This window comes from Thrips palmi, unplaced genomic scaffold (assembly GCF_012932325.1).
Source record: "Thrips palmi isolate BJ-2018 unplaced genomic scaffold, TpBJ-2018v1 HiC_scaffold_4, whole genome shotgun sequence".
NCBI lineage: Eukaryota > Metazoa > Arthropoda > Insecta > Thysanoptera > Thripidae > Thrips > Thrips palmi.
In genome coordinates, this window is record NW_023144631.1 from 14,776,585 (window position 1) to 14,804,252 (window position 27,668).

General features: G+C 44.2%; 1 protein-coding gene across 1 annotated transcript; it reads right to left on the reverse strand.

Annotated features, from left to right (window-relative positions):
• Positions 1 to 9,007: 9,007 nt before the first annotated feature.
• On the reverse strand, positions 9,008 to 27,090 carry LOC117649179. Its single transcript, XM_034391674.1, has 4 exons — positions 27,028 to 27,090; positions 26,743 to 26,950; positions 12,545 to 12,637; positions 9,008 to 10,400 (listed from the first exon to the last, which is right to left on the reverse strand). The coding sequence occupies exons 2-4, from the start codon at positions 26,752 to 26,754 to the stop codon at positions 9,051 to 9,053; spliced, it is 1,455 nt and encodes a 484-aa protein (XP_034247565.1). The 5' UTR covers positions 26,755 to 26,950; positions 27,028 to 27,090; the 3' UTR covers positions 9,008 to 9,050.
• Positions 27,091 to 27,668: the final 578 nt, after the last annotated feature.

Sequence of the window (27,668 nt, forward strand, 5' to 3'; positions counted from 1 at the left end):
ATCAATTTGGGTGGTAAAGTACTCGTTGGCGTTCAATTCGGAATTTTGTGCAGCAAGACAGCTGAGGAATAGCCGCCCAAAGTCGCTGCATCGCGCTGCGCGATGTGCATATGTCGCAAGTTTGGGGCCAGCCACCCAGAATTTCGTGCTGCACAAAACTCGCGGCTGGTAAATTTTTATCAATTTGGGTGGTAAAGTACTCGGTAGCATCGAATTCATAATTTTGTGCAGCAAGACGGCTGAGGAATAGCCGCCATAAGTCGCTGCATCGTGCTGCGTGATGGGCATATGTCGCAGGTTCGGGGCTAGCCACACAGAATTTATTGCTGCGCAAAACTCGGGGCTCGTAAAATTTCATCAATTTGGGTACTAAAGTACTCGTTTGCATCGAATTCTCAATTTTGTGCAGCAAGACGGCTGAGGAATAGCCGCCCGGATTCGCTCGATCTTGCTGCAAAATAAATAAATGTCGCTGCATCATGCTGCGCGATGTGCATTTGTCGCAAGTTTGGGGCCAGCCACATAGAATACCTTGCTGCACAAAACTCGTCGCTGGTAAAATTTCATCAACTTGGGTGCTAAATTACTCGTTAGCATCAAATTCGGAATTTTGTGCAGCAAGACGGCCGAGGAATAGCCGCCCAAAGTCGACCGATCGCTTTGGTTCGCACTCCGATGGGCTGGAGACCTCAACGCATGTGAGCAACAGGTCTTTTTTTTGGTCTATTTAATGGTTCGTTTTTCTTTCTTTTGGGCCTGTTTTCTAGACTTTTTTGGACTTAAGGCACTCTCCCTTTTCCCTCTTTTCACTTTGGGTCAGCGTGGAGCTCATAATTTTAATATTTTGCCTATTTTTTAGAACTTTTTGTTTTCTATAGCTCGTTCATTTAAGATGACCCTTTTGTGGCCAAAATTTTGTGGCCAACAACATACACGTTGTGCACAAGCCATGCACAAGAAAACTAAGTGATTTAACGCGAGTTCACGTTATTCGAGCGTATTAGAGCACCTTCCCCTTCTAATGCAGTAGAGTACCACACATAATCTGCAATGCAGAGTAGTTAAAGCGGTTTGCTGCGCTAAGGCAAATCTAGCTGACCTCGAGTTCCTTGATGAACAACTGCACACCATCTCTAACCGTAACAACGGATTCGTTCTTAATGACTTCCGGTCTTTGACGGCGCTGCCGTACGTGCCCTACTGACTACTCAATTATGCCGAAAGAGGAAGTTGCAATCCTGGAGACGTTCCAGAAAGGCGTTTGAAAAATCGCTTACCTTTAGCAGTACAGAAGTTGGGCCTCGTCGTCAACCACCACTAGACTCGGAGAGGGCTAGCCAGGGCGTCACTGCCGCCGCACAGAACTGCTGCGCCACTGGCAAGTCGACGCGGTGAGCGTGCAAGCGGTTTCCAGGTCCAGGCGGAAGGCGTGGCGGCCGCAGCGTCGTCGTCGTCGTCGTCGGTGCGGGGCCTCGTTTGCGCCACTACATCGTGGCGAAGGGGCAACTACTAACCTCTAACGCACATAGAGCATTCTAGAACAAGAAGAATCACAAAACCGGAAATGGCGCCGGCAATTTAACCTCACTCACCCGTCCGAGTGCATCATTTTAAAAGTTTTACGATTCGACACTCTTTCAACATCAATTAAGGGGGCTCATACATGTTAAAAGCACTTTGTAAAAATTTTCTTTTGATGTAGACGGATCAAGATTTTACAATTTCTGTGTTAAAACCCTTTTAGATAATTGAGTAAGCTTCATTTTGGCGTAAAGGAAAGTGACTTTGGACATTTTTTGGAGATTTAGTCGAAACGTTTAAAATTTTAGTTCTCGTAAGATTTTGTTCGCATACTTGCTCAGATCTGTGGGGAAAAAATCAGGGAGACTCATCCCTAGTAGTGTCATAGAATTGACTACAATGGGCTTTATATCTGCAATAGTTTTCAAGAAAAAAAATAAAAACAATTTTTTGTTAAAAAATTTGTTCAAAAAATTGTTTTTATTTTTTTTCTTGAAAACTATTGTAGATATAAAGCCCATTGTAGTCAATTCTATGACACTACTAGGGATGAGTCTCCCTGATTTTTTCCCCACAGATCTGAGCAAGTATGCGAACAAAATCTTACGAGAACCAAAATTTTAAACGTTTCGACTAAATCTCCAAAAAATGTCCAAAGTCACTTTCCTTTACGCCAAAATGAAGCTTACTCAATTATCTAAAAGGGTTTTAACACAGAAATTGTAAAATCTTAATCCATCTACATCAAAAAAAATTTTTTTACAAAGTGTGTTTAACATGTATGAGCCCCCTTAAGCTTATGTCAAATACTTTTTGGCAAAGAAGAGAAATACATTTGTTAGCATTACCGTGAAACGGGGTAATTTCGGACACTCGGTGTAATTTCGGACAACTCTGCCCGGAAGCATGGCGATGATGCTCCCATCTAACGGCCAACTTGGAGGCTTGTCCCGTTGCGCGCATCGCATCGGCCACACTTAAAACCATCTGATCAATCACCCGGAGGCCAAATCAGGGGCAAACTTCAGGAGAAAGAGTGGTTTTTGTATTTAACCATTTTTATTACCTAAAGTCACTTTTTGCGTAAAAACTTCGACTGGCAAGCCGAAACTGTTCATGGCCGGTTCATGAGGTGATTGTTTGTCGATTCGATCATCACACAAAATCTATGTGTGTACTCAGTACACACTTCTAGGTGCGTGCTTACAAGCATGCACTTCTAAGTGTGTACTTGCCTAAGCACGCACCTAGAAGTGTGTACTGAGTACACACATAGATTTTGTGTGATGTTAAGAGCATACGGTGTCAAATTTTCAATCACCTGGGTCATCAAATAGTATGGTTTATATGGGCTCAAAACTGAAAAAAATTTACTTTACAGGGTAATTTCGGACATACAAACGTCACGCCAGGGAGAGTGGGTATGCCCTGAAAACTTCCAATTTCGCAGGGTTTGAGTTGTGGAAGCTGAAGAGCTCTTCTGAAAGTTGAAGATAATCCAATAACAACGATATTCCCCAATTGTTACAGCGGTTGCTTTGTAAACTTCGAATTTCATAAAAATGGGGCAAAGCTACATCTTTAATATTTAGTTTTATGTGCATATCCTACGTAAAAGCGTCAACGACTGTTTTGTGATTCATTTTCTTTCATGTGACATGAGAGTTGCCCTTGGCGAATGGCTTCATAGCTCGCCGGATCACTACAATTGAAATGCAAAGCTTTCCACTGAGTCCCTGTATCTTCCTAACCGTTCAAACGACACGACTACTTGCCTTTCATATGCATGTATGTGATTGTATGTAATCTTGTAGAGGAAGATTTACGATTCACTTTCGCGTAATAAAGTATGGCCCGAGTGGCCTAAGAAAGCTAATCGGTCAAAGATTAAAAAATAGAAGCGTTCTAAATGGCTCTTCTAGTTCCACCCACTATTCCTGAAATCGAACTACATATGAGTGCAAAAACATGACTTCAAATTATGTATGAATGACCACCCCTACCTACCCTAGGCATAAAAATTATGCCCTTGAAGGGCGTAAACGATTTACGCCCTTAAATGGCATAAATCGTTAATGCCTTTGGGAAGGGCATTAAAATTTTGCTTGAAATTTCTATGCCATTTACGCCTCTCCCAAGGGCATAAAACGATTAGCCCTTGCAAGGGCGTAATTTTTATGCCTTTGTTTCACCAGTGTACTCTGAGAATGATAACAGGAAAAGTAGCGATATTCATCGGCAACTTTGGCGCGTCCCGTACATTAAGAAACGTATAAATTTCGCCTATTTTTGACCCTGACGGGAATTAAACCTGAGTCTGGGGTTGAAATAAATGTAGTTTTCGTCATCAGCACCCACAAAAACATCAGAAACAATGCAAAAACTCAAATAAAAAGAATGTTCAAAAAATACCCCGCTGGGATTTGAACCCGGGTCCGAACTTCGCCGATTCGCTCGAAACTGACACCATTGGTTTTTTCTCGTCGCCCCGATTCCAAAAATACCCCTACATGCCCTTCTAGCTGCATCCGTTGCCGAGATCCTCCTCGACCCCATGTAGACCATGATGCACCTGCAGCAGCGCCCCCGGGGCTCGGATCGGATTTGCTGCCACCGGGCGGTTCTTAGGGTCATCCAAGGAGGCGGCATACCAAATTTGGCCAAGATCGGACCACGGGAAGTCCTCGGACGAACGAACGGGACGGGCCAAAAAAGTCATGATCACTACACAATTTTGGGCGAGATACAGTGTATCACCTAAATTTGGGTTAGGAAGGGTATATCAGCTACACTCCAAATCCAGGGTGTCTAGAAACTATACGCCTTAGGCGTATGCCACAGAAATGGAACTGCCTTAAGGCGCCTTGATTCTACACGCCAAAGGCGTATACCCCATTGAGCACCTTTTGCAGATAGAAGTTAGCATGTGAGCACCATTGGTCGAAGGAAAGGTGCGTGCATTGTACACACCCTGGATCATAGGCACTGAGCTCAACAGGACTCAAGGTGCGTAGAATGTAAACACCCTTTAAGGCCTCGGTAGGCATGGCCTCGGCCAAGGGCGGTTCCTTCGACCAATGGTGTTCACATGCTAACTTCTATCTGCAAAAGGTGCTCAATGGGGTATACGCCTTTGGCGTGTAGAATCAAGGCGCCTTAAGGCAGTTCCATTTCTGTGGCATACGCCTAAGGCGTATAGTTTCTAGACACCCTGGATTTGGAGTGTACCTACATGGCTCCATAGTATTATGACCCAAATTTGGGCGAGGAAACCTTCCTCACCCAAATTAGGGTGATAGATAATTCCTCGCTCAAAATTTTAGTCACGATCATGACTCTTTCATTCTCAGTGTTCAAAGCAAAGCAGTTTGTCAGAACTAAGAATTTGCGCAAGAAAAACACTTCGTAATTTACGAACAATGTATGTTTGTTCAAAATACTTCGTAAGGTTTTATGGGTGCGAACAGCAGGAACCAGCTGCGCGCCACCTAGCGGCCACTGCTGTTAACTTCATCCAAACCTGTGCTTGTGACACGATCAGGGTTCAGGTTTCGGCTTTTGAAAGTTTATATAGCTGTTCGATGGTGCGCTGCTGGTTTGTGACTTTTTGAATACATGGTTACTTTTCCTCTCCAACTACTGGTTTGAGTGCAAAAATGTATGGCAGGGAGTCTTTCCTCCTGAGGACACCTCTACCTCTCGTACTATAAGTAAGGTAGGCCAACATTTCACATCGAACCGAAAAGTTGATTTGGCTGGAGAGAGACTTGTGCATCGTAGACGTTTAGGGTAAAGTGCGGAACATGGATCGGGGTATCAAACATGGATCATTTCTGTTTGTGGGTCTATATCTAAAGCCCACGTGACCAGATTCTTAATTTCTGTCTTTCCTTGCTTGGACTGACCCTTTTGACTGTTAGATGTGAAGCTGACATGTTTGCAACTGCCTTTCTCTACTCTGCAGGGTTGCGTTTTGAAAGACACCTAAAACAGGCCCCAGAGAATCGATGGAAAAGTGACGTTCAAAAAGGTGATTTTTGCACTCTCAGCACGTCATTGACTTTTTGCTCATTTTGTTAGTACGTATGCAAGTGATTTGTGCCAACATAATATGCACTTATTCGTTTCTAAAGAACCACTTAGGAAATATTAAATAATGTACTGACCATTTGATTTCGTACAGAATTTTACAAAGAAAATTTGTCATACTTACTTAAAAAATATTAAGTAATATTGTTGCTTATACGAATACGTAATTAATGAGGAAAAAGTCAGTAACGTGCTGAGAGTGAGCACATCTGATTCTGGGCCAAGGAATCACCGCAGTCACTTCAAAATTTTTCATCGTGCTCTACTATTGTTATTTTGGGACCACTGAATGCATACCCTGCTTAGTGTCCACACGCTGGTGGGGTGATCCATGATGACCGCCCTAACCCAAAACACCATATCCTAGAAAACTAATATTTATAATGGGTATTTTGTGAGATGAAATAAATTAAACAAAAATCGTCACTGGAGCAAGAAGCGGCTGTAGAAAGGCTGCACTGAAAAACCAAACGTGGTCCAGACCGCACCACTAGTGTGGTCAGATGGGTGCCATTTTGACCACATCAGTTGGTGTGGTCTAGACCACGTTTGGCCACGTTTGGTGCGGTCTAGACCACGTTTGGTGTGGTCTAGACCACACCAAATGCCCCAAACGTGGTCTAGACCACACCAACTGATGCGGTCAAAATGGCATCCATTTGACCACACCAGTTGGTGCGGTCTGGACCACGTTTGGTTTTTCAGTGTGGCTGGCAGTCAGTTTCCGATTTCGTCGACATGTTGTCATGGTGCCCATGCTTTCAATTGAGGACACGCAGTTTGAAAATTTCTCCTCACGACACATGTCGCTATCGTGTAAACCACGAGCATGCCAAAGAGCTCTTCTGAAGTATCACTTTTGGCCAAACCAAAAAACTAGAAGAAAAATAAATCAAAATTTTTTACTTTTTAATTACTGCTGCTCGCGCGCTGTTTGTGCGCGTGGTTCACACGATAGAGGCACGTTAACGGAACATTTTGCCGCAAACCGCGTTAAACCATCTCAATTTTAACGGTCGTGAGCCTGGTGGGTATCATAGGCCGAAAATTGGTTATTTGAGAAAATGACGGTTTAAGTGAAACTACGGTTTAGGGGTAGGTTGGGTAAGAAAAGGACACTCGAAGCTCGGGTAAGAAAAGTACACCCGTTATATCTCCGAACTGAAACTACACTGAACCATCACGTTAGTGGTTTTAGAAAGATTGGTCATCCCGCTGACAAAAAATAAATTTAGCCCAGTTCTACATATAATATTCAGAATGAGCCGACAGTCAAATGTAAGGTACCACCTTATAGCTTAGGCCATCATCTTTGAAAAACAGTGCCGTTCGATGCTCTTAGGCTTCAACACAATTTTTTATAAGTGTAAAAGTGATTTGGGGAAGAAAAGTACAGACGGCTGGGGAAGAAAAGTACAGGTATTGGGGAAGAAAAGAACACCCTCGAAGAAACTAAAAGCGGGATGAAAATTGAATTGATCACGGAAATAGATTTGATTAGGCGAGACAAGCAAAAAATGTCAACACAAGACAATTATACTCGAAATAAACAAGTTATTGTGCATTTACGTGAAAAGGGGAAGAAAAGTACAAAAATGCTGTACCCACTTATCTCTGAGAAAAGGCTTCTTGGACCTTCTGTGATGAGTCCATGTAGAATCAGAACCAATTGACCGATTTGGACGAAACTTGAACTAATGGCAAGTGAAAGCTCTCCACTTTAGGGGTAAACCTATATTGAGCCAAGATTGGTGGTCTCCTGGTTCGAACTCGCAATTCTTTTCGTTGTACTTTTCTTTCCCGGTGGTGTACTTTTCTTACCCTTTTCGAGGAGTTCCGAAATCAAATACATTTTGGCATGTTGTACGTAATGTGGGGAACTAAATTCAACGGTCAGTGATCCATTTCATTAGGAAGGCATTGGATTACATGTTCACGAGAGCAGAACAGCTGAATCCTCATTTGGAACTTCTGTACAGTGCAAAGTACGCGTTTTGTACTTTTCTTCCCCAACCTACCCCTAAACGCACTTTTTCCGATTACGGACGCTACTTACCGTAGAACGGGCTAATATGAGACAGATTTCGAGTTTTTTTTTGTGAATTTCCCCCTTTCAATTTGAAGTGCTGAGGTGTTCATCACTTGGTCACTGACCCTTTGGCTACACTCCCACCAAATTTCAGATTTTTATGTGCAGTAGGGAACTTTCAATAACCCTCGGAATGCCGTCCCATATTTCCCTGCAATGTGGGGTAATATGAGACAAAAGAAAGAAATGTTTAAGAAGTATGGAAAATTAACTCATTTAGGCGGGTTTGGAGCTTTTCAAGTTCTTTTCATTCATTTTTAAGATGATTGATAACTATAATGGAGTCGATATAAAATCTGGAGGGAAGAAAAATGGGTACCACTAAAGAGAGCTGAAAAATGTATAAGAAGTCTTGAGTTGTGCCTGTCACATGAAAACACTAAACGAAGAGCATAGATGCCGGTCAGATAGTAAAACGAATTCGTGTTAAAATCATTATTACTTGAAATTATTAACAGTGGAGTATGTTTGGCCTCATGTTTCAAGCGAAAGAGGTGTCTCTATTTTCCCTGCAAGGTAACAAAATTGTATTCCATCTGGAACAGGCAGCCCGGGAGTAGACGTAACGGAACCAAATTTTGTCCCGATTATGTTGACATGATTGCCTACATATTTTAACCTCGTTTGAACGAGAACCCGAGTTCTAACCGAGGTTTCTGGGGAGGGTTTTACTAACTTTATAAAACTTGTTATAATTGAGAGGTTTTTCTTTTGGTTCTAAATAATCCTGGCGAGTCTCTGATTGCCTTCGTGCGTTTCCTGTGAGCTGCCAAGGCCTCCTAGATCACGAAAAAAATTCACGGTGGTCTTCCGAACAACCGCTAGAGAGCAACACGACAAAAACCGAAAAAAGGGCGCTTTGTCTCGATTTTCCTTCATGTCTCATATTACCCCGTTCTACGGTATGACGTATTTGAGTTCGGTTTGCGCCAAAATATTATTTTTTCCAACTGCGTTTGGTTGGCTTAAGGGTTCTATCGTTGAACTTCAAGTGAGACAACTGAACGTTAACAATTGAGTTAAAATATGCAAAAATAGTTTCCTTTTTGCCAACTTGAAAAATGTGCACAGGCCAAATTGGAGACTTGAGGTGGAGTTTGCGGCGTTCGACGCGGGATAAAAAGTTAAAAAAAAGAGAAGATATAAAGATAAATATAAAAGAGGGCTGAAGTTTGCCGGTTTTCACTTCTGTTCTCCCTTCATACGCTTTGGTTGGAAAAGCCTGGGGCGATTAGTTATGTGCATGGCAGTTTCATTCCCTTTAAGGTATCAATAGCGTCATCTGGAGAAGGATAAGAAATGAAACAATTCGTTAATGCAGGTTTTTAATCATTACGAGAAAGGCACACTATCAATTAGGTGAAGAATCTTCTTCTCCCTCAGCATACGGTTGGTCATCAGACCTGATGACCTGATAACAGTCCAGGGGGCACCCGGCCCTCCAACTATGCGACGACAAGGACACCACAGCGCCGCGACCAAGTCGCGCATGGCAGCCCCACCGACACCACGGGCAAAACTTGCAGTACGCACGGTAGCAGTCCACCACGCGAAGGTGCAGGCGGGGGTTTCGCACGAAGAGGTCGAGGACAAATGGACCGTGCACAGCTTCATGGAGGCAAAGGGTCGTTTCAGAAGAACCCGTTTGAAGTATCTCCAGCATCGTGAGGCAGGGAGAGGACGTTGGGGTCACGGCCTGCAGGAGGTCTTCCGATAGCTCATCATCTATGGACATGATGATGCTTTTCAGAGAGGGAAACTTAGGCAGAACGGATGCCACCACCATCCCCGAGACATCGGAAGCATAATTACAATCCTCTTTACCATTCACTTCAAGAATTTCCAGAGTTTCTGCCGAGGGCGAATTTCCCAGAGCAAGCAGTGGAGCATTGAGTTCGTGTGGGAGGCCGCAAAACTTCACAGTCCGCATGTGGGATGCCTTGGTGAGAAACTCAAGGGCGCCGGGAATGGCACCGTCAAAGGCGATGTGTAACTGAGCAATGGGCAAAGCGGCCAGATGGGGCAGGCCTTCACCCTGGTAGCATTTCAGCGAGCGCAGCTTGGAGAGACTGGCGAGTGACGACCAAGGGACGTCAGTTCCAAGATAAAAAACGTCAACATCTTCCAAAGTAGCACAATGTGTCCTCAGCATCAGGTTGAAGAAGGCTCCCGTGGAAGATGAAGTTGAACGGAGCTTCTTCAAGGACGGCAGCACTTCGAGTTCACCCCATTCATCTTCATCTAGGTCTTCGTTGAAAGTAAGATCCTGCAGACCGTTGAAGGCATAAACCGCCTTGAAGATAAGTGAGTGTGTCTCGTAGGAAAGCCAATTAAGATCTAAGGTAAGCTTCGTCAACCTCAATCCGCTGGAGACGGCGGAGAATCTCGACAGCAAAGCTAAGGCCAAGGCGGCTGACTTCTCTCCATACACACTTAGTTCGAGCCCGGAGACGGTGCAGGCAGAAGTGGACACGAGCGGTTCCAGAGCCTCCACGGGGACTTTAGCGATGGTCCCGATGCAGGGCGCGAGGGCCAACGCGGCGCGCAGCACGCCCTCGCTCTCCACTGTAGCCGCCCGCCACAGGTGCTGATGCAGGCAGAGGTCCCGGAGGCGGCGACACGCCACGCGGCACGCGAAGAGCTCCCGCGGCGATAGGAACGCCAGCACGGCCAGCAACGCGTCGTCCGGCAGGGACAGCAGCTGCGGGCAGAGAGGAACGCGTTGAGTCGCACAGTCGAGCCGATCGGCTTCATCGTGGATTAGACCGTGGCTTTTTGGGAGAAGATTTAACTTCGGGCATGTAGCATGGGTGATGGGAACCTTTAATAGTAACTTGATTTAGGACACTATAGGTCGGACATTAAATTTAAAACCACTGTAGGGCAGGGTTGTTAACGTTACTTTTCAATGAAATTGCACACATTTCTTTTAAAACTGCACCAAAAGTATTTTTTGTGGTATTATTCTAATTCGCTGAAATTTGTGATAGTGTTGGCCCTAGGAGGACGAGAACCCTAAAGTGACGAGTAACGGCGTTACTAGATTCATTCTTTTCTCGATACTTTGACTTTTGACAAATTTTATCGAACCAAAATTTTTTCTAGAATATTTGAACTTTTGAGAGTCTTTTGCATCAAAGGAATCAATATAATACAAGAAAAAAATATTTTTGGTTAATTGTTCAAATCAAATTGCGCAAAATGGCTGAAAAGTAACGTTAACAACCCTGCTGTAGCGTAACGCACACTTAGGAGGCTTGCGCAGTACATGCTGCATTGGAGCATGCTTGCAAGTACACGCCGCCAAGTGGTGTGTGCCTGTGAGTACACTTTTGCTAGAGTCGCCTACAGTTTGCATGTAAACCACAGCAACAGTGTACTTGGCAAGCATGCTGCAGCGTGGAGTGTACTTGCAGGCATGCTTCTAGAGCATGAGACAGTGTTAAACAGTGTGTTTGCCATGCACACACTGTAGAACAGCGTGCCTGACCGACACTGCGTAGGTCCTGAGCACAAAGTCAGAAACTGTGTGCTACTCTGTACATTTTCAAGCGACATGCACTCACTTTCGTTTGCAAAGTGTGTGCTTAGCACACAGCTGGGGAAGTATACTTGGAAGCACACTGGTAAGACTAAAGCATGGTATTACCCTCTGTTTTCAAGCGTAATCAGGTTACGCTTGAAATCAAGCGTGACAGGCTCAACCGCCAAGGTGCCCCCTATCTAAATGCATGGGGGAATTTCCAGAGTATGCTTCATTTCAAGCGTAACGTCTTCAAGCGTAACTTTATGCTTGACTCAAGCATAGAGTTACGCTTTAGTTTTACCAGTGCAGACATCTAAAGCAGTGTACTTGTCCTTAATTGTACTTGTACTTTTATTAACCACAACTATTGCCATATTTGTGCATACTGCAGCAATGTAAAATATATAAATTAGGCACATAATGTCGCCTATGAAGTATTTCCACCTTATGAACTAATTTACATGTCACGCATGCACAAATATGGCACAGTTTTGGACAAAGCGTCCATAGGCGTTTGGCGTGTGGAGGGACGTGCAAACGCGCTGCACGAAGTGAAGAGGTGATGTCAGCAGGTATACAGTTACACCAGGTATAATCCCATCAGGTAACTCCCATCAGATATACATTAATTTATTTTATATTTATGTTACGCGGATTCCCAACAAGTGAAAATCCCACCAGATATACAGGTGTTAATGATAGATTTTAATGTGTCAGCATCAGCAAGTATAATTCCCACCAGGTATACATCCCAATAGGTATAATTCTCACTAGGAATGAATTGGAAGAAAACAACGAAATGCTTGAATACAAATGAAAACTTCGACTCTAGCGCATTCCCTGCAGGAAATGCGCTCCCAATGAAGCTGCATTCTCTAGCGGGTACGCAACTCACGTTTCAATTGTAATTCATGTTGCGCTACTCTGATATACAATGGCAACACTATAGGTTCGTCCAATGTATGTCTGTTTGCAGACGTCTACTAAAGGAAAACGAATAAAGGTCTATTAGACGTTGCAAATTCCGCCATTAGATGTGTAGACAATCTACCTGGGGCTTCTACCTGGCGCTGCTGTTCAACTAGCGCGCTGTACAAATTAATTTTAAGTACGGTATATAAAATAGGTGTACATCTGCTGGGATTTGTACTTGTTGGGAATCCCTGTAAATAATATTAACATTAAATGGTGTATATCTGATGGGAATTATACCTGGTGGTATTATACCTAGTGGGAAATATACCTGTTGGGATTATACTCAGTGGGACTGTATCCTTGCTGGGGTAGGGGTAACCCCGAAGTGAAAAGAAAGTACTCACCGATATCTCCGTCTCGACCATTGCTGCACTATCCATCGCCAGAAGAACGACGAGGGACAAAGTTCCGACAGCCCGAACCAGACAGGAATCCACCTGCACAGATTATACACGAACAGTCGTGGGTGAAATATTAAATTGAAAGACCGGCTGAAAATCCTTCTGGGCCTCAAATGGGCATTTGAGGCGTTTTTACAAAACACGAAATAGCGGCTCCCGAGTCTCTTTCCGGGCGAACTCCTTTCATCTCTTTCAATTAAGGGGGCAGTAGCAATTTGTGCACGCTTTTTCAATTTTTTTCGAATTTTCTGTTTGCACCTGAACTAAAAAGACTTCCATGAAGGCTAGAGACAAACGGCAGTAACCATGTAAAAGATCATTTTTTTTGCAACAATTTCAAAAAAAAGTATTTTGTTTTAGCATAAGGGGAGGCACCTATATGAGGGACGTAAAAAAGGTCTGCAAAATCATACGTGGTGTCACTGCGCGCACGATTTCAGCCAAAGTTTTCAACATTTTTTCAATCGGTAAAGTGCATAAAAAAGAGCATAAAATTGCCTACAAAATGAACCACGGGGGTTATTATCGGATGAAAAATGCTACTGGATATTTAGTATCGAACAAGAAAAATGCATTCAATTGAAAATTTGTGAAAACGACCTTTTTCTACCAGCGTTTTTGGCCCGATATTAACCCCCGTGGTTCATTTTGTAGGCAATTTTATGCTCTTTTTTATGCACTTTACCGATTGAAAAAAAGTTGAAAACTTTGGCTGAAATCGTGCGCGCAGTGACACCATGTATGATTTTGCAGACCTTTTTTACGTCCCTCATATAAGTGCCTCCCCTTATGCTAAACCAGAATACTTTTTTTTGAAATTGTTGCAAAAAAAATGATCTTTTACATGATTACTGCCGTTTGTCTCTAGCATTCATGGAAGTCTTTTTAATTCAGGTGCAAACAGAAAATTCGAAAAAACTTGAAAAAGCGTGCACAAAGTGCTACTGCCCCCTTAAAGAAAAAGTTAAAAGAGTTGTACGAAACGTGACCCAGGACCATGAAATCAGCTCGTAAAAAAATTCTTTAGGGGGCAGTAGAGCCATTGACATTAATTTAATCAAATTTTGACGAAGTTCCTGCTGTTACAGAGTCCTTTCTGTTCATCGTGGATAAAAACACGTATCATCAATGAAAAGAGGGTTCTTCGAGGTTTATTTTGAAAACAAAGTGGTTGAACTACTGCCACTTTGGAAGGGTGTGCGAAGGGCACAAGAAGACAACATATATGCCCAATTATGACAAAATATCACTGCGCGCAGAGCTGCTCAGTCCCCGCTAGAAGTTTTCTATCAAAAATTTGTCCACGTGTTTTACATGCTAAAGCGGTAAAAATGACCCTCTAGCTTTGAGAAATAACATCGGGAACTCAAGTTGTATGAAACGTTAAAAAACACGTTAAAATTTGTCATCGTTGAGTTTTTTTTTTTCAAATAACATCGGGAACTCAACTTTTATGAAACGTTAAAAAACACGTTAAAATTTTTTTTTCAAAAAAAAAAAAACGTTACATTGCTTCGCCAAAATCTGATCTAGCCCGAGATTTCATAGTGCCCGCAAACGATTAGGCCTAACTCACGAGTGTTAAGGGGAGGTTCTGGTGAAAATCTTGCCATTTTCAAAATGGATCCCAGTGTCATAATTTGTTCCGAATATAAAATCTTTCTTCGAGGAGAGTAAAATTTGATTTTTGAAGGCACATCCCAGGCTCTGAACCCAGTCGAAGAGCCTTTTTGAGCCTATTTTGGCTGTATCTTAAAAAATCTCCTTGCGCATACTATTTTGTCGTAAAAGGTTGACCTTGACATTTTTCACTTCTTCGATTCATTTTCCAAAAATGCCGGCATGCATAGCTCAAAATTTCCATTATATTTTTAACTGTAAGCTTTTAAAGCTGAAAAGTCCCTAAAATTTGTCTATTTTGTACATTTTTGATCAATTATAGTGAAATGCTTGGTTAGAAAGCTTGCGAATGAAAATGTAATTTACATTTTGAGTTGTGCATGCCGGCATCTTTTAAAAATGAATCGAAGAAGTGAAAAATGTCAAGGCCAACCTTTTACGACAAAATAGTATGCGCAAGAAGATTTTTAAAGTTATAGCCTTAATAGGAGAAAAAGGCTCTGCGACTGGGTTCAGGGCATAAAATGTGAGTCCTCAATGAAAATTTTTAATAATTACTTGGTAAGACATCAAACTTTTAACTAATTTTCACAGTGGGACCTATTTAGGAGAAAATAGCATTTTCACCAGAACCTCCCCTTAAGATCAAATATGTTAGTTGCAAATCGTTATTCGACAACGTGTATTAACTGCAACCGTTGCAACCTTGCGCTAATATGGAGTCTGTTCACTTCCGGTCCAGAATCCACGAATATGTCCACACCAAAGACCAATGAACACTTTTTAACAATGTCTCAAATTTGGAGCTTGCATTGATATTTAAAACGTGGTAAGTTCCATAAGATCATCTGCGATTAGCAGCGATAAAAAAAGGCTGATGAGGTATTTTAAATTATCGCATTTGTGGCAGCAATAAAAAGCCATCGCGTTATGCATGCCATAAGTTTCTCGCGTTTTGGCCGATTGCGTTACAAAGAATCACATTATTGGTGTGAGAGAGTGATAATAACACACGCCAATGCAAAACAATATTTGAAGCACTTGAGACGCAGTAACTCCTTGTGTGGCACTTAAAATGCAATAAAAATGAGGTGCAATTTTAAATGGATTCATAACTGCACTACCTACTACCTATACCAGTATGCGCGATCTCCGTACAAATTTGTACGAAAAAGTTCGCATGCACAAATTTGTATGTGGCCAGGTACAAAATTGAACAGCTACGTTCATTTTTCATCAGTCGCGACGTTTACAAGGGCTAATTGAACACCAAAAGACACTCCCAGGACCTGATCTAAACAAAACATAAACCGGAAACAGTACGAGAATTCGGCTTTTGATGTCTACATCATACTCACTCAATCATGTATGAGCTTCTCCCCATTTTGATTGAGAATGAACACTCATCTTTAAAAGGTTAGTCGTATAGGGTATTCCGACGAAACTAGACCGGAACCCCAAGCAGTAGAAATATTTTGATCCGGTATGAGAAATCTGGTGTGCAGAGGCCTGAAAGTAAGCAAAATCGGGTGTGCGAATGACCTGCGCACACCTGATTTCTCATACCGGATCCAGATGTTTCTACTGCTTGGGCTTCCGGTCCGGTTGCGTCGGAATGCCCCATTTCGCATCTGCTTTCGGTATGGGCGCTCTCCCACTTCCCTTTCACTCCGGTTTCTACTAGAAGGGTGGATAGATTCACATTCAGAAAGACGCACTCACCCTGCAGTCGCGACACCAGGGCAATACCTCAGCTACTCCCGGTGGGCTACTGAGAATAGACCGAACGTCCGTGGTACGCTACCCGGATGCAGAGACGACTTCGAGGCGAGCTGAGCAGATCACGGCAGCGAGCTAAAACACAACAGCCCTCTACTTTACCACTCGGAACTTCAACTTGACAAGAAAACACTGAGAATCCAAACGCTATGAGTATAGCGTCAATTGGTGCAATACAAAAGCATTGCACATGAAGTGCAATGCCTCGCAATTCCCATGCATTAGCATAGGGCCTTTTCGGGAAGCATTGCACCAAAGGTGCGATATGGCTGTGGCATTGCACGTATGGTACGATATCACAGCGCATTGCACCACGTGCTATACTCATAGCGTTTGGAATCTCAGTGAAGGCAAAAACAGGACTAACGTTATTTTGAAACTCGATGGTTCAACCAAGAATGCATCGCAATCAGACCGCAAATACGTTTGAAACTCGTCAATTCGTTGACGGAATCTTTAAGTTAGTCACCAGAGCAAAGCAATCGTTCGACAGGCCGAACAAAGTGCGTTTCGTCCACAAGGTACTTTTCTGATGGGTGGAACCTGTCATTTCGGACATCCGATTTTATTCTCCTTGTCCGGGCCCAGAGCCTCTTCGATATAAGGTAATGCATCTGAGCCGGAAGTGTCAGAGGAAAAGTACGAACCTGACCGCTCCAGAACATGCGCAGACTCCCCCCTCCACTCCTAGGCCGCGTCTGCGCATGCGCAGAAGCGTTCTGAGCTCTTACTTTTGATCTTTCACCTCAAGTTCCGGGATTCGTCCAAATACCCTAAACCTTCTTCTGCAAATCTTGGTTAACAGCGCATCCTACTTGAACTGCTTACGTAAAGCAATCTAGTCGTCGCCGATCGAAAAAAAGGGGAAGAATGCGACCGGGAGCTGGGAAGAAAGAAGTATATTAGCGTGCCCGGTTTAGGCGAAATGGTATTAAGTTTTTGAGGAGATAGGCTTCGGAGAACTATGAAACTTTTATAATCGGAGAAGTCTGCGAGCCTTGCAGCGCGAGGTTAGTTGCTGCCGCCACTTCCGGTTCTGTTCTTCCTCATGTTGTACGATTGGTGACGATTAGAATGCTGTATTTTAACATAAAGGAAAACAAGTAAGCCAACTCGGGCCGATTTGAATGTGATGTCCCTAGAAGGCGTCCAACTCGCTTTGGCTGATTCATAAAGGAAGTGCAGGCGTGAGTTTCCGCGAGTCCCACGGAATAGGTCATTCTAGTCGTCGCCGATCGGATAACAAGAAAGAACAAAACCGGAACTGGCGCCAATATAACCTCGCAGACCTGTATGAGTGGTATAGTTTATTCCCTTAAACTGGGCTTGCTGCCTACCCCCTTTCTGCCCGGCTTCCGGTTATGTTCTTGCTCTTCTATCGATCGTCAAAGGATAGAATAGAATGTTAACGCTCCATTCTGGTGCTCTTCCTCTAGTGCTCTGCAAACTGAAGAGTGTACTCTGCATGCATCTACAGAAGCAAACTACACTGTGAGGTTGGACGCTGTGTGCAAGCTTGTTTGCAGGTACTCACCTGCGGATGCAAACTTGTCTCAGTGCACAAGTACTGATGGTTACTTGGCTGCAGTGCTCATCTTTAGCCAAATGCGTCTGAAGATGTGTACAGCTAAGTATTCATGTACAGATACTGACCTACCAAGTATGCATCTGTAGGTGAGTACCTCGCGCTGCTCCCTGGGGGCTCCGCCCCCAGACCCCCGCATGTGTGGGGCGCGTGCCGAAGTATTTTCAGTAAGTTCGTGGTGACCAAAGGCAAATTTTCTAAGGAAGTAAATGTACTGCTTCTTTGAAAGGTCTATTTAACAGCTTGACCATTAATGAACTACTTTACTGCCCAAATAGTGCTTGTATTGCATTGGCTACTGTGGCAGTCGTATGCTACAAGGTCCGGAAAATATTGAAAATGCTTGACAAGACTGAGGTGAATGGACAAAACGCAAGTCTCTAGACCACCCTGACCCTAAACATTTCTTGAGTGATCAGTAGTCGATTGGGCTATATAGGTTCTTGATTGATGATTTGAGGACGTTGCCGTGACGAGGCCTGAATGCGGCATAGTTTCGGAATTCTACTTGACCCTCGATAGGGCAAAAAAAAATTACAGTCGTCGGGCCTTTTTCGAAGATTAAGTGCAATTGAGTTCAATTAAGGCCTATTTAATCGTTTTGAGGATGTTGTCGGCGACAGGGACCCGATTGCGGCCCAGTTTCGGAAATGTCTCGACCAGACCTACCGCTGGGGCGAATAAAAATTTATTGTCGGTCGGTCCCCTTTTTTGACGATTGAGTAGGTTTGCTTTGAAACGGTGCTGAATTTTCAACCTTTGGGATTTTTTTCAATTTTCCCATAAAATTTGGAATTGAATGAAAAAAAAACGCAAGTCTCTACGACCACTCCATGACCCCAAACATTTCTATGAGTGAGTGAGTCAGTCAGTGTCAGTCTGATTGGGGCAATATAAGTCTTTGATTGATGATTTTGAGGACGTTGACGGGGACCCGATTGCGGCACAGTCTTGGAAATGTCTCGACCAGACCTACCGATGGGGCGAATAAAAATTTTTAGTGGGTCGGTCCCGGTCGGTCCCCTTTTTTGAAGATTGAGTGGATTTTGTTGAATTTAGGCCTATTTAATCGTTTTTTGAGGATGTTGCGAGTGACGGAGACCCGATTGCGGGACAGTTTCGGAAATGTCTCGACCAGACCTACCGATGGGGCGAATAAAAATTTTTAGTCGGTCGGTCCCCTTTTTTGAAGATTGAGTGGATATTGTTGAATTTAGGCCTATTTAATCGTTTTGAGGATGTTGCCGGTGACGGGGACCCGATTGCGGCACAGTTTCGGAAATGTCTCGACCAGACCTTCCGATGAGGCGACTAAAAATTTTTAGTCGGTCGGTCCCCTATTTTGAAGATTGAGTGGATTTTGTTGATTTTAGGCCTATTTAATCGTTTTGAGGATGTTGCCGGTGTCGAGGACCAGATTGCGGCACAGTTTTGGAAATGTCTCGACCAGACCTTCCGATGAGGCGACTAAAAATTTTTAGTCGGTCGGTCCCCTATTTTGAAGATTGAGTGGATTTTGTTGATTTTAGGCCTATTTAATCGTTTTGAGGATGTTGCCGGTGTCGAGGACCAGATTGCGGCACAGTTTTGGAAATGTCTCGACCAGACCTACCGATAGGGCGAACAAAAATTTTTAGTCGGTCGGTCCCCTTTTTTGAAGATTGAGTGGGTTTGCTCGGAAACGGTGAGGAATTTGGTCCCCTTTTTGAAAGATTAAGTAGGTTTGCTCGAAAACGGCGAGGAATTTTGAACTTTTGGGATTATTCCCAATTTTCCCATTACATTTGGAATCGAATGGAAAAAACCGCAAGTTTCTACGACCACTCCTTGACCCCAAACATGGGTGAGTGAGTCAGTAGGTGAGTCAGTAAATCAGTCGGATTGGGGCTATTTAGGTTCTTGATGATGAGTGAGGGAGTCAGTCAGTCGGATTTTGGGGCAATATTGGTTCTTAAAGATAGTTGATGATTGATTTTGAGTATGTTGCCAGTGACGGGGACCCGATTGCGGCACAGTTTCGGAAATGTCTTGACCAGACCGATAGGGCGAATAAAAAAATTTAGTCGGTCGTTCCCCTCTTTTGAAGATAAAGTGGAGTTTGGTGAATTTAGGCCTATTTAATCGTTTTGAGGATGTTGCCGGTGACGGGACCCGATTGCGGCACAGTTTCGGAAATATCTCGACCAGACCTACCGATAGGGCGAATAAAATTTTTTTGTCGGTCGTTCCCCTCTTTTGGAGATAAAGTGGAGTTTGGTGAATTTAGGCCTATTTAATCGTTTTGAGGATGTTGCCGGTGACGGGACCCGATTGCGGCACAGTTTCGGAAATGTCTCGACCAGACCTACCGACAGGGCGAATAACAATTTTCAGTCGGTCGGTCTCCTGTTTTGAAGATTGAGTAGGTTTGCTCGGAAACGGTGAAGAATTTGGTCCCCTTTTTTTGAAGATTTAGTAGGTTTGCTCGGAAACGGTGAGGAATTTTGAACTTTTGGGATTTTTCCCAATTTTTCCATAATTGGAATCGAATGGAAAAAATTCCAATGCTGACGCATTGCACGGTGTTCCGGTTGTGGAAATCGATTTTAAGTGAGTCAGTGAGTGAGTCAGTCGGATTGGGGCTTTATAGGTTCTTGATTCTCAGCACCTTACTGACTTTTTCCTCATTCGCAGTAATAATACTGAGTATTTTCTAGGCAAGTATGACTAATTTCCTTTGTAAAATTATGTACAAAACAAAATTCTCAGTACATTTTAATATTTCCTAAGAAGTTCTTTAATAAACGAATAGTACGTATTATGGTTGCACAAATTACTGACTAAATGAGCAAAAAGTCAATAACGTGCTGAGAGTGTACTTGCATGCTGCATGCATGCATCTCTAGATGCATACCGAGTGCACTCTTCACTTTGTAGAGTGGTCACTCTGAAAATCTTACAAACAACTTCCAGCCTTACAAAGAAAAGTAGCTTGTATATCAAAGTATTTTGCGCATACACAGGCTTCCAAAGAAAATACTTCGTAATTTACGAACTATTTCTTCGTCTAACAAAGTAAATTGGTTTGTACTATGTATGCTCGAATCTAAGCCGTAAGGTTCTAAGCGTGGCGGGGCCAACGAAACCGTCGTTGATCGGCGTGAATCCTTTTCCTGCAAAGAGTGAAGTGGTTTGCTTGCTCATCTTCAGTGCACTGCGGTGTTCGCATTTGTGCAGGTAGTTCTCTGTCTGAAACGAGCGCACTACGAACTGGAAAACGTACATCGCATCGTGTATGGCTACTATTCCTGTTCTTCAATTTCGGCCAAATCATGTGAACAGATGCCAGAGAAAACAAAAATTGGCCATAGAATCTGAACAATTATTATTTCAGCTCAAACATTTTGGAGTCTATCCAAGACTCGCAAGGACTACATTTGGCCATCAAATAGAGGAAATCGCCGTCGGTCGTGTACCACGATCGAACTTCATTTGTTTAAAAAAAAATGCCTCTTACAGAAAAAAAGGAGAAAACTCGGTTTGAGGTGACCTGCATCGGTCAATTAGCAGATTGACAGATCCTTTAAAGGATAAAAAGCAAACCAAATTCGAAAACAAATTGAGGAATCTTTACTAAACCACAATACAACAGTTCACATAGCAATATTCCGATAAATGCTGATACAACTCGAGGAGCTTCTGGAGGCTGCCATGGTTTCTTTCGCTTCCGAGCGGGACACCGATCAAGCAATGACCTGTAGAAAACCAGCAAAATGGTGATTAAAATAAATTCAGCGGCTGCTGTGGGCATAACAGCAGTGCGGATGGGTGGCCCGGGTAGGGCGCCGCGACCACAGTTACCTGGAGGCAATCTCTTGGGCACCCGGCCCTCCTGGCATGCGACGAGAACGCAGCTCCAACTTTGCTGCCCCTCCACTCCGAGTGACAACCTGACTCGCACCACTGACAGGACGGACATCTCTCGGCGAAGCTCCTCCGGGACAGCTTAGAGCGCAGGTGAAGACCCGAGTTCCTCGCTAGGACGTCCTGGATGGCGGGGGCATGGATCCAGGCGTGGACACACCACGTGTCTTCGGCGTAGCGCACAATCAGTGTGTGGAGGGACGGCGCGGACTGGGGGCTGACTGCGCGCAGGAAGCTTGGTGATGGCACGGCGCCCAGGTCGAAGAGCCGCAGCGAGGGAAACTGCTGCAGGGCGCAAGCCAACCGGTCCGAAGCAAACCAAGCATTCTTGAGATAAAGATTCTCAAGAAGGCGGGCTGAACGTGATTCGCCCAAAGCTATGAGAGGAGCCTCGGCGTCCGAGTCCATTAGTGTTAAAGTCACAGATCGCAGCTGCGAAGTGCGGCGGAGAAAGTCCCAAGGTGAGGCACCGGAGCGAACCACCATCCCTTCAGCAGACAGTTCAAGTGTGTCGAGTTGAGGAGCTGCCTGCAACTGAGACAGATCGTCGTGCCAGTAGCAGGCCAAAGAACGCAGCTTTGGAATGTTGTTCAACAAAGACAGCGGGACGGAGTTGCCGACCCCGAGCCAGACTGCTACTTCTTCAAGAGTGGTCGCATGCGTTCTAAGCAGCTCTACAAGGAAGGGGTCTGCACCTTTTGAACGGTAAGTTAGTTTCTTCAGGGATGCACTCCTTTCTTCAAGACCAGTCCATGAGACAGACAGTGACGGTTGTGACACGCTAGTGTTGATGGTGAGCTCATGAAGATTGGCGACACTATATGCCATCCTTAAGAGCGCACGTATGTCTCCATAGGGAATAGCAATGCTCCTGATTTCCAAGTTTCTCAAGCCACCCAGTGCAGAGAACTTCTCTAGTGCAGCCATGGCGAAGGGCAAACGATCATCGTCTAGAACATCCACTACAAGGCTGCGAGTAACACATGTGGTGCTGGCCACCACGGCAGCAACACTGTTGGGAGAGGTAATTGTCAGGTCCACCTCGCAAACACAGGGTGCCAGACGGAGAGCGGCTAGCAGCAGTGGCTTGCTCAAGCCTACACCCCAAAGTCGAACCGAACGCCACAGGTCGGGGTGGAGGCATAGATCGCGCAGGCGGCGGCACGCTCCGCGGGACGTTAAGAGCTGCGTGGGCGGCAGGTAGGCCAGCACGGCCAGCAGCGCGTCGTCGGGGAGGTCAAGCAGCTGTGGGCAAGGTCACAACAATTTAGCACTCGACAAACCAGCACTGAGAATGAACACACTAAATTACTATGTACGTTTTTCTGCGTGCCAATGCACGAAATTAAACATGCACTTTGTAACGTACTAATTTGTGCGCAACAATGCACGATTTTCTGCATACTTGCGCACGAAATCGTGCATTGTGGCGCACAAATTCGTGCGTTACGAAGTGCATGTTTAATTTCGTGCATTGGCGCGCAGAAAACCTATATAGTAATTTAGTGTCAAAGAGTTGATTAGAGTGAAGTTATTATCACGCAAATCATCACCCAAATTTGGACGATAAAACGATTCTCAGTCAAATCTGGGTCATCAAGTATACGTCAGGCAAAGTGTTTGTCCGGGTTTTCACTTTTCATTCTCAGTGAGGGAAAGGCCTGTGGCAGCGTTGCTGAGCTCGCTGTGTAATATAGCGTCAATTGGTGCATTGCAAAAGCATTGCACATGAAGTGCAATGCCTTCCCATTCCCATTAATTAGCATAGGGCCTTTTCGGGACGCATAGGACGTAAGGGTACAATAGGGCTGGGCATTGCACGTATGGTGCAATACCGTAGTGCACTGCACCATACGTGCTATACTCATAGCGTTTGGAATCTCAGTGTTAGCCTCCATGCATAGCTCAGCATACTGAGCTGCACCTAAAAGCTTATTGGACGGTACACTGGTGAAACAAAGGCATTAAAATTATGCCATTTACGGGCGTTAACGATCTACGCCCCTGAAGCGGCGTGAATCGTTAATACCTTTTGGAAGGGCATAAAAATTTTGCTTGGAAGTCCTAAAAAATTTACGCCCTTCCCAACGATTTACGCCCAAGAAGGGCGCAATAGTGTTTACTCCCTAGCCTAGAGGGCGTAATTTTTATGCCTAAGTTTTACCAGTAGACTGAACAGCCACATGAATACATCAATTTCAATAACTGGAAGGTGAACAATGCCATGGGGGCGCGATATACTTTCAACTATTGCAACGATTTCCGGCGCGTTGACTGCTAATTCGGCATTCCTTATGTTACTTTGTAGAACATTAAAATTTGCAAGCTTTTCTTTTTTACACAATGGCATGGCTGATTGATAATTTGAATTCGCCTTTGGTCTCAACTACATTAAAGGGCATTCCTCATCTGCGCCTTTAAAACCATACAAATCAATATACGACATCGAAAAATCATCCATTTAAAAGAAAAATCACCCCTCTTAATCCACACTTAGGAAATTCAAAACTGCTCTACAAATCGAAAAGCGTACATTGTATGCTCTACCTGGAGCATGCCTGCAAGCACGCTCTAGCTAGCGCATGCCTGCCATGCATGCACTTACTAGTGCATACATGCTATGTACACGCTAAGAGAAGCTCCAGACAAAAAAAATCACTTGGTCGGCGACATCCTAGGAGCGGGCGCTTGTGGTGTTTTATCGGTTCATTGTACGTATACGAACTGCCGAAAAGACACTTGGACGAAATCCGACACCCCCTGTGGCTTTGGTACGGGTCTAAACACCCCAAAAACAGCTGTTTTCGAGGGTTTGGGACTAGATGGGTTCTCGCAAACCGAGATCCAAGAAAGTACCCAAATGGGTCTCAGATACTCAAAAAAATGCGCTCTTTCGAATGCCGTGTCGAACGAGGCTCTACGACGTCGGGTTTGGATGCTACGGGCTCTCAAAGTTGCTCAATTTCACTATTTTTACTGAAGATTTGGGCATATCAGGGCCGTTTGAAGTAGACCATCGGCGATTTCGCTCCTCTTTGTCTTAAATGGTGCCTACCCATAGGTAAACACCCCCACAAAATTTCAGCCATGTCGGGCAATTATTAGAGGAACTGTGAACAATTTAAGTTTTGGGTCATTTTACCACTGGGCTTAGGTGGTTTTGGGTCCAGAAAAAAATAATTTTTTTAGCTATCTACTTTCGATCAGCACCTCTTGAAACGCCTTTTTAACATGGTGCCTCAAAACGTTTTTTCGAGGACAAACTAGCTGTAATTGGAACATAACTTGGAGAAAAAGACAAGTTTGTCCTCGAAAAAACGTTTTGAGGCACCATGTTAAAAAGGCGTTTCAAGAGGTGCTGATCAAAAGTAGATAGCTAAAAAAATTATTTTTTTCTGGACCCAAAACCACCTAAGCCCAGTGGTAAAATGACCCAAAACTTAAATTGTTCACAGTTCCTCTAATAATTGCCTGACATGGCTGAAATTTTGTGGGGGTTTTTACCTATGGGTAGGCACCATTTAAGACAAAGAGGAGCGAAATCGCCGATGGTCTACTTCAAACGGCCCTGATATGCCCAAATCTTCAGTAAAAATAGTGAAATTGAGCAACTTTGAGAGCCCGTAGCATCCAAACCCGACGTCGTAGAGCCTCTTTCGACACGGCATTCGAAAGAGCGCATTTTTTTGAGTATCTGAGACCCATTTGGGTACTTTCTTGGATCTCGGTTTGCGAGAACCCATCTAGTCCCAAACCCTCGAAAACAGCTGTTTTTGGGGTGTTTAGACCCGTACCAAAGCCACAGGGGGTGTCGGATTTCGTCCAAGTGTCTTTTCGGCAGTTCGTATACGTACAATGAACCGATAAAACACCACAAGCGCCCGCTCCTAGGATGTCGCCGACCAAGTGGTTTTTTTTTGTCTGGAGCTTCTCTGTGTTTTGTGTTTTGAAACGCACTAATTTTTTCTAGTTTCAGTTCGAATTCGATTCGATTATGAATCTTTATAAGTTCGATTCGATTCGACAATTTTTTCCAGATTCGATTCGATTCGAAACTTTTTTGAAAGATTCGATTCGAAATGAAAATCCTTGATTCGCACATCCCTACTCCTGCAAACTCGAGCTGACCGCGCCAGAATTGCTGGATGGCCTGGACAGGATAATTTAACCGAGTTTATTTACACTTTTTTGACTCTAACCTCCTTGAACAGCAAGGGTTATCTTGACGACCGAGGGCTTGTCGGAAAGCTTTGAACCCACTGAATCTTCCTTGTTTTAACACCCGAAGCGATCAAACCGTCCTTTAGTCCTAAATCATTTTTCGTTACAAAATAACATCCATTAACGCTATTTTGTAAATTAGGACACAAGAGGTGGCGGATCATTTCGGGTAATAACGTAACAAAAATTTTTGAGGATTAAGGGCTTTTTAACAAACTCTTGGTCTTCAAGATAACCCTTGTTGTTTAAAAGTTAGAGCCAAGAACGTGAAAAAAATTTCGTTTAAGTTTTCCTGCCCTATCAGGACCTCTTTACATCTCCGAAAAACGAATGATCAATGGGCATGACCTATTTGTAGACAATAAAAGAAGTTGAATATTTTCGGTGAAGGAGTAGACGCTGTTTTCAAATGCCGGTCCAAGATTCATTAAAGACAATTCACACTTAACACGGTTTCCGTAGGCGTCGTCCACGGAACTTCTGAACGAGTCAACATCTGTTACGCGAGACATTGTGCAGGATGCGACGGGTGAACCACACCGTGTTCTGGTGTACACGTGATTACATGAGTGAGTACGGGTGAGTACACCTTCTAATACGCATAAGTTTCACATTTTAAACGTTTCTTGGCTTTAATTAGCGGTTGAGACGACACACAACGCCAAATCGCTTGAAAATGAGCGAATTTAGCTCCTTTGAAATCTTTGAGTACACTGAGGCCAAGAGACTATTCAAGTCGTGGCTGAGTGAAGAACAAGAAGAATCAGAAAAGACTCAATTTAGGGCATTTAAAGGGCTTATATTAGCTCAAAATATGTTGCATTTACTCAATAATATTATCAATCACTTTTACCAAGTAAGGGGACTTAAATATTTGAAGTAAAAGTGCTTAAAAGTACACTTTTGTGATTCTTCTTGTTCTTCACTCAGCCGCTACTAGAATGGTCTATTTTTACACATGAGTACACTAGTGCCCTCGGCAGGATTAGCCTGTCAGTGCGGGGCCTTACAGTTCCGAGCTGTAATGACTCACCGATGCTTCCATAACGTTGAATGCAGGTTCACCACAGGGTGTAGTAAGACGCACACAGCGCACGTTGGCACAGAGCGTCCCGGGCCGGCGACTTCCGAGAGCTTCGAGCGTGGTTGCTGTTGGTACGGAGACTGCGTCAGGATGTCGATCGGGGATGCTAGAGTTCGAAGGTGGAGTGGGCCGTCTGACGACTAACGCTGGATAGGAACTAAGAACAGCGGAATTTAGGAATGACACAGACTATTTCGCTGGATCCACTCCGATCCCTCGAAAAACCAAATGCACCAGAAGTCGGGCCGCGTCGGCGAGCCAATCAGGAGCCTCCTTTCATCAGTGGTAGCGCCTACCCGTGATGAAAGGAGGCTCCTGATTGGCCGACGCGACCCGACTTCCGGTGCATTCGTTTTCACTGAGAATGAAAAAGTCATGATCAATACCCAATTTTGGGCGAGGTATACTTTATCACCCAAATTCGGGCGAGGAAACTTTCCTCGCCCAAAATTGGGTGAGGAAGGGTGTATCAGCTTCTTTCCAGGTCACCTTGCAGCTGCTGTTAGAGCGTGATATCTCAGTTAGCTGCTGGTTCCGCACAAGCCCATGATTTTGAAGGGACGCAGTTAATACCCATTGACGATGTGGGTGCAGGAGCAGGAGGCCTGTCAATCTTGTCCGTCGCAAAGAACCAGGTCACAGTCCTAAAATCCCCTGGCGTCCAACTTGTAGGTGGGGAGGACCTGGATAGAAGGATGCAGCAGCACCTTACCCACGTATGTGATGTACGGAACTTTCCTGCCTTTGCCAGTGTTCTACACACTCACTGTCGAGGGACTTCTACTGTCGTCTCAATGAGAAGGGAATGAGTTTATGCTCCCTGCATAATCGTATAGTTCCGTTTGCAGCGCCGAGTGAAGGAGCGCGGGGGCCAG

Coding starts and splice junctions, on each gene's coding strand:
- LOC117649179 (XM_034391674.1), bottom strand. Junction 10,401..12,544: donor TGGTCGAGACGGAGATATCG/GTGAGTACTTTC, acceptor CTCTGCCCGCAG/CTGCTGTCCCTGCCGGACGA.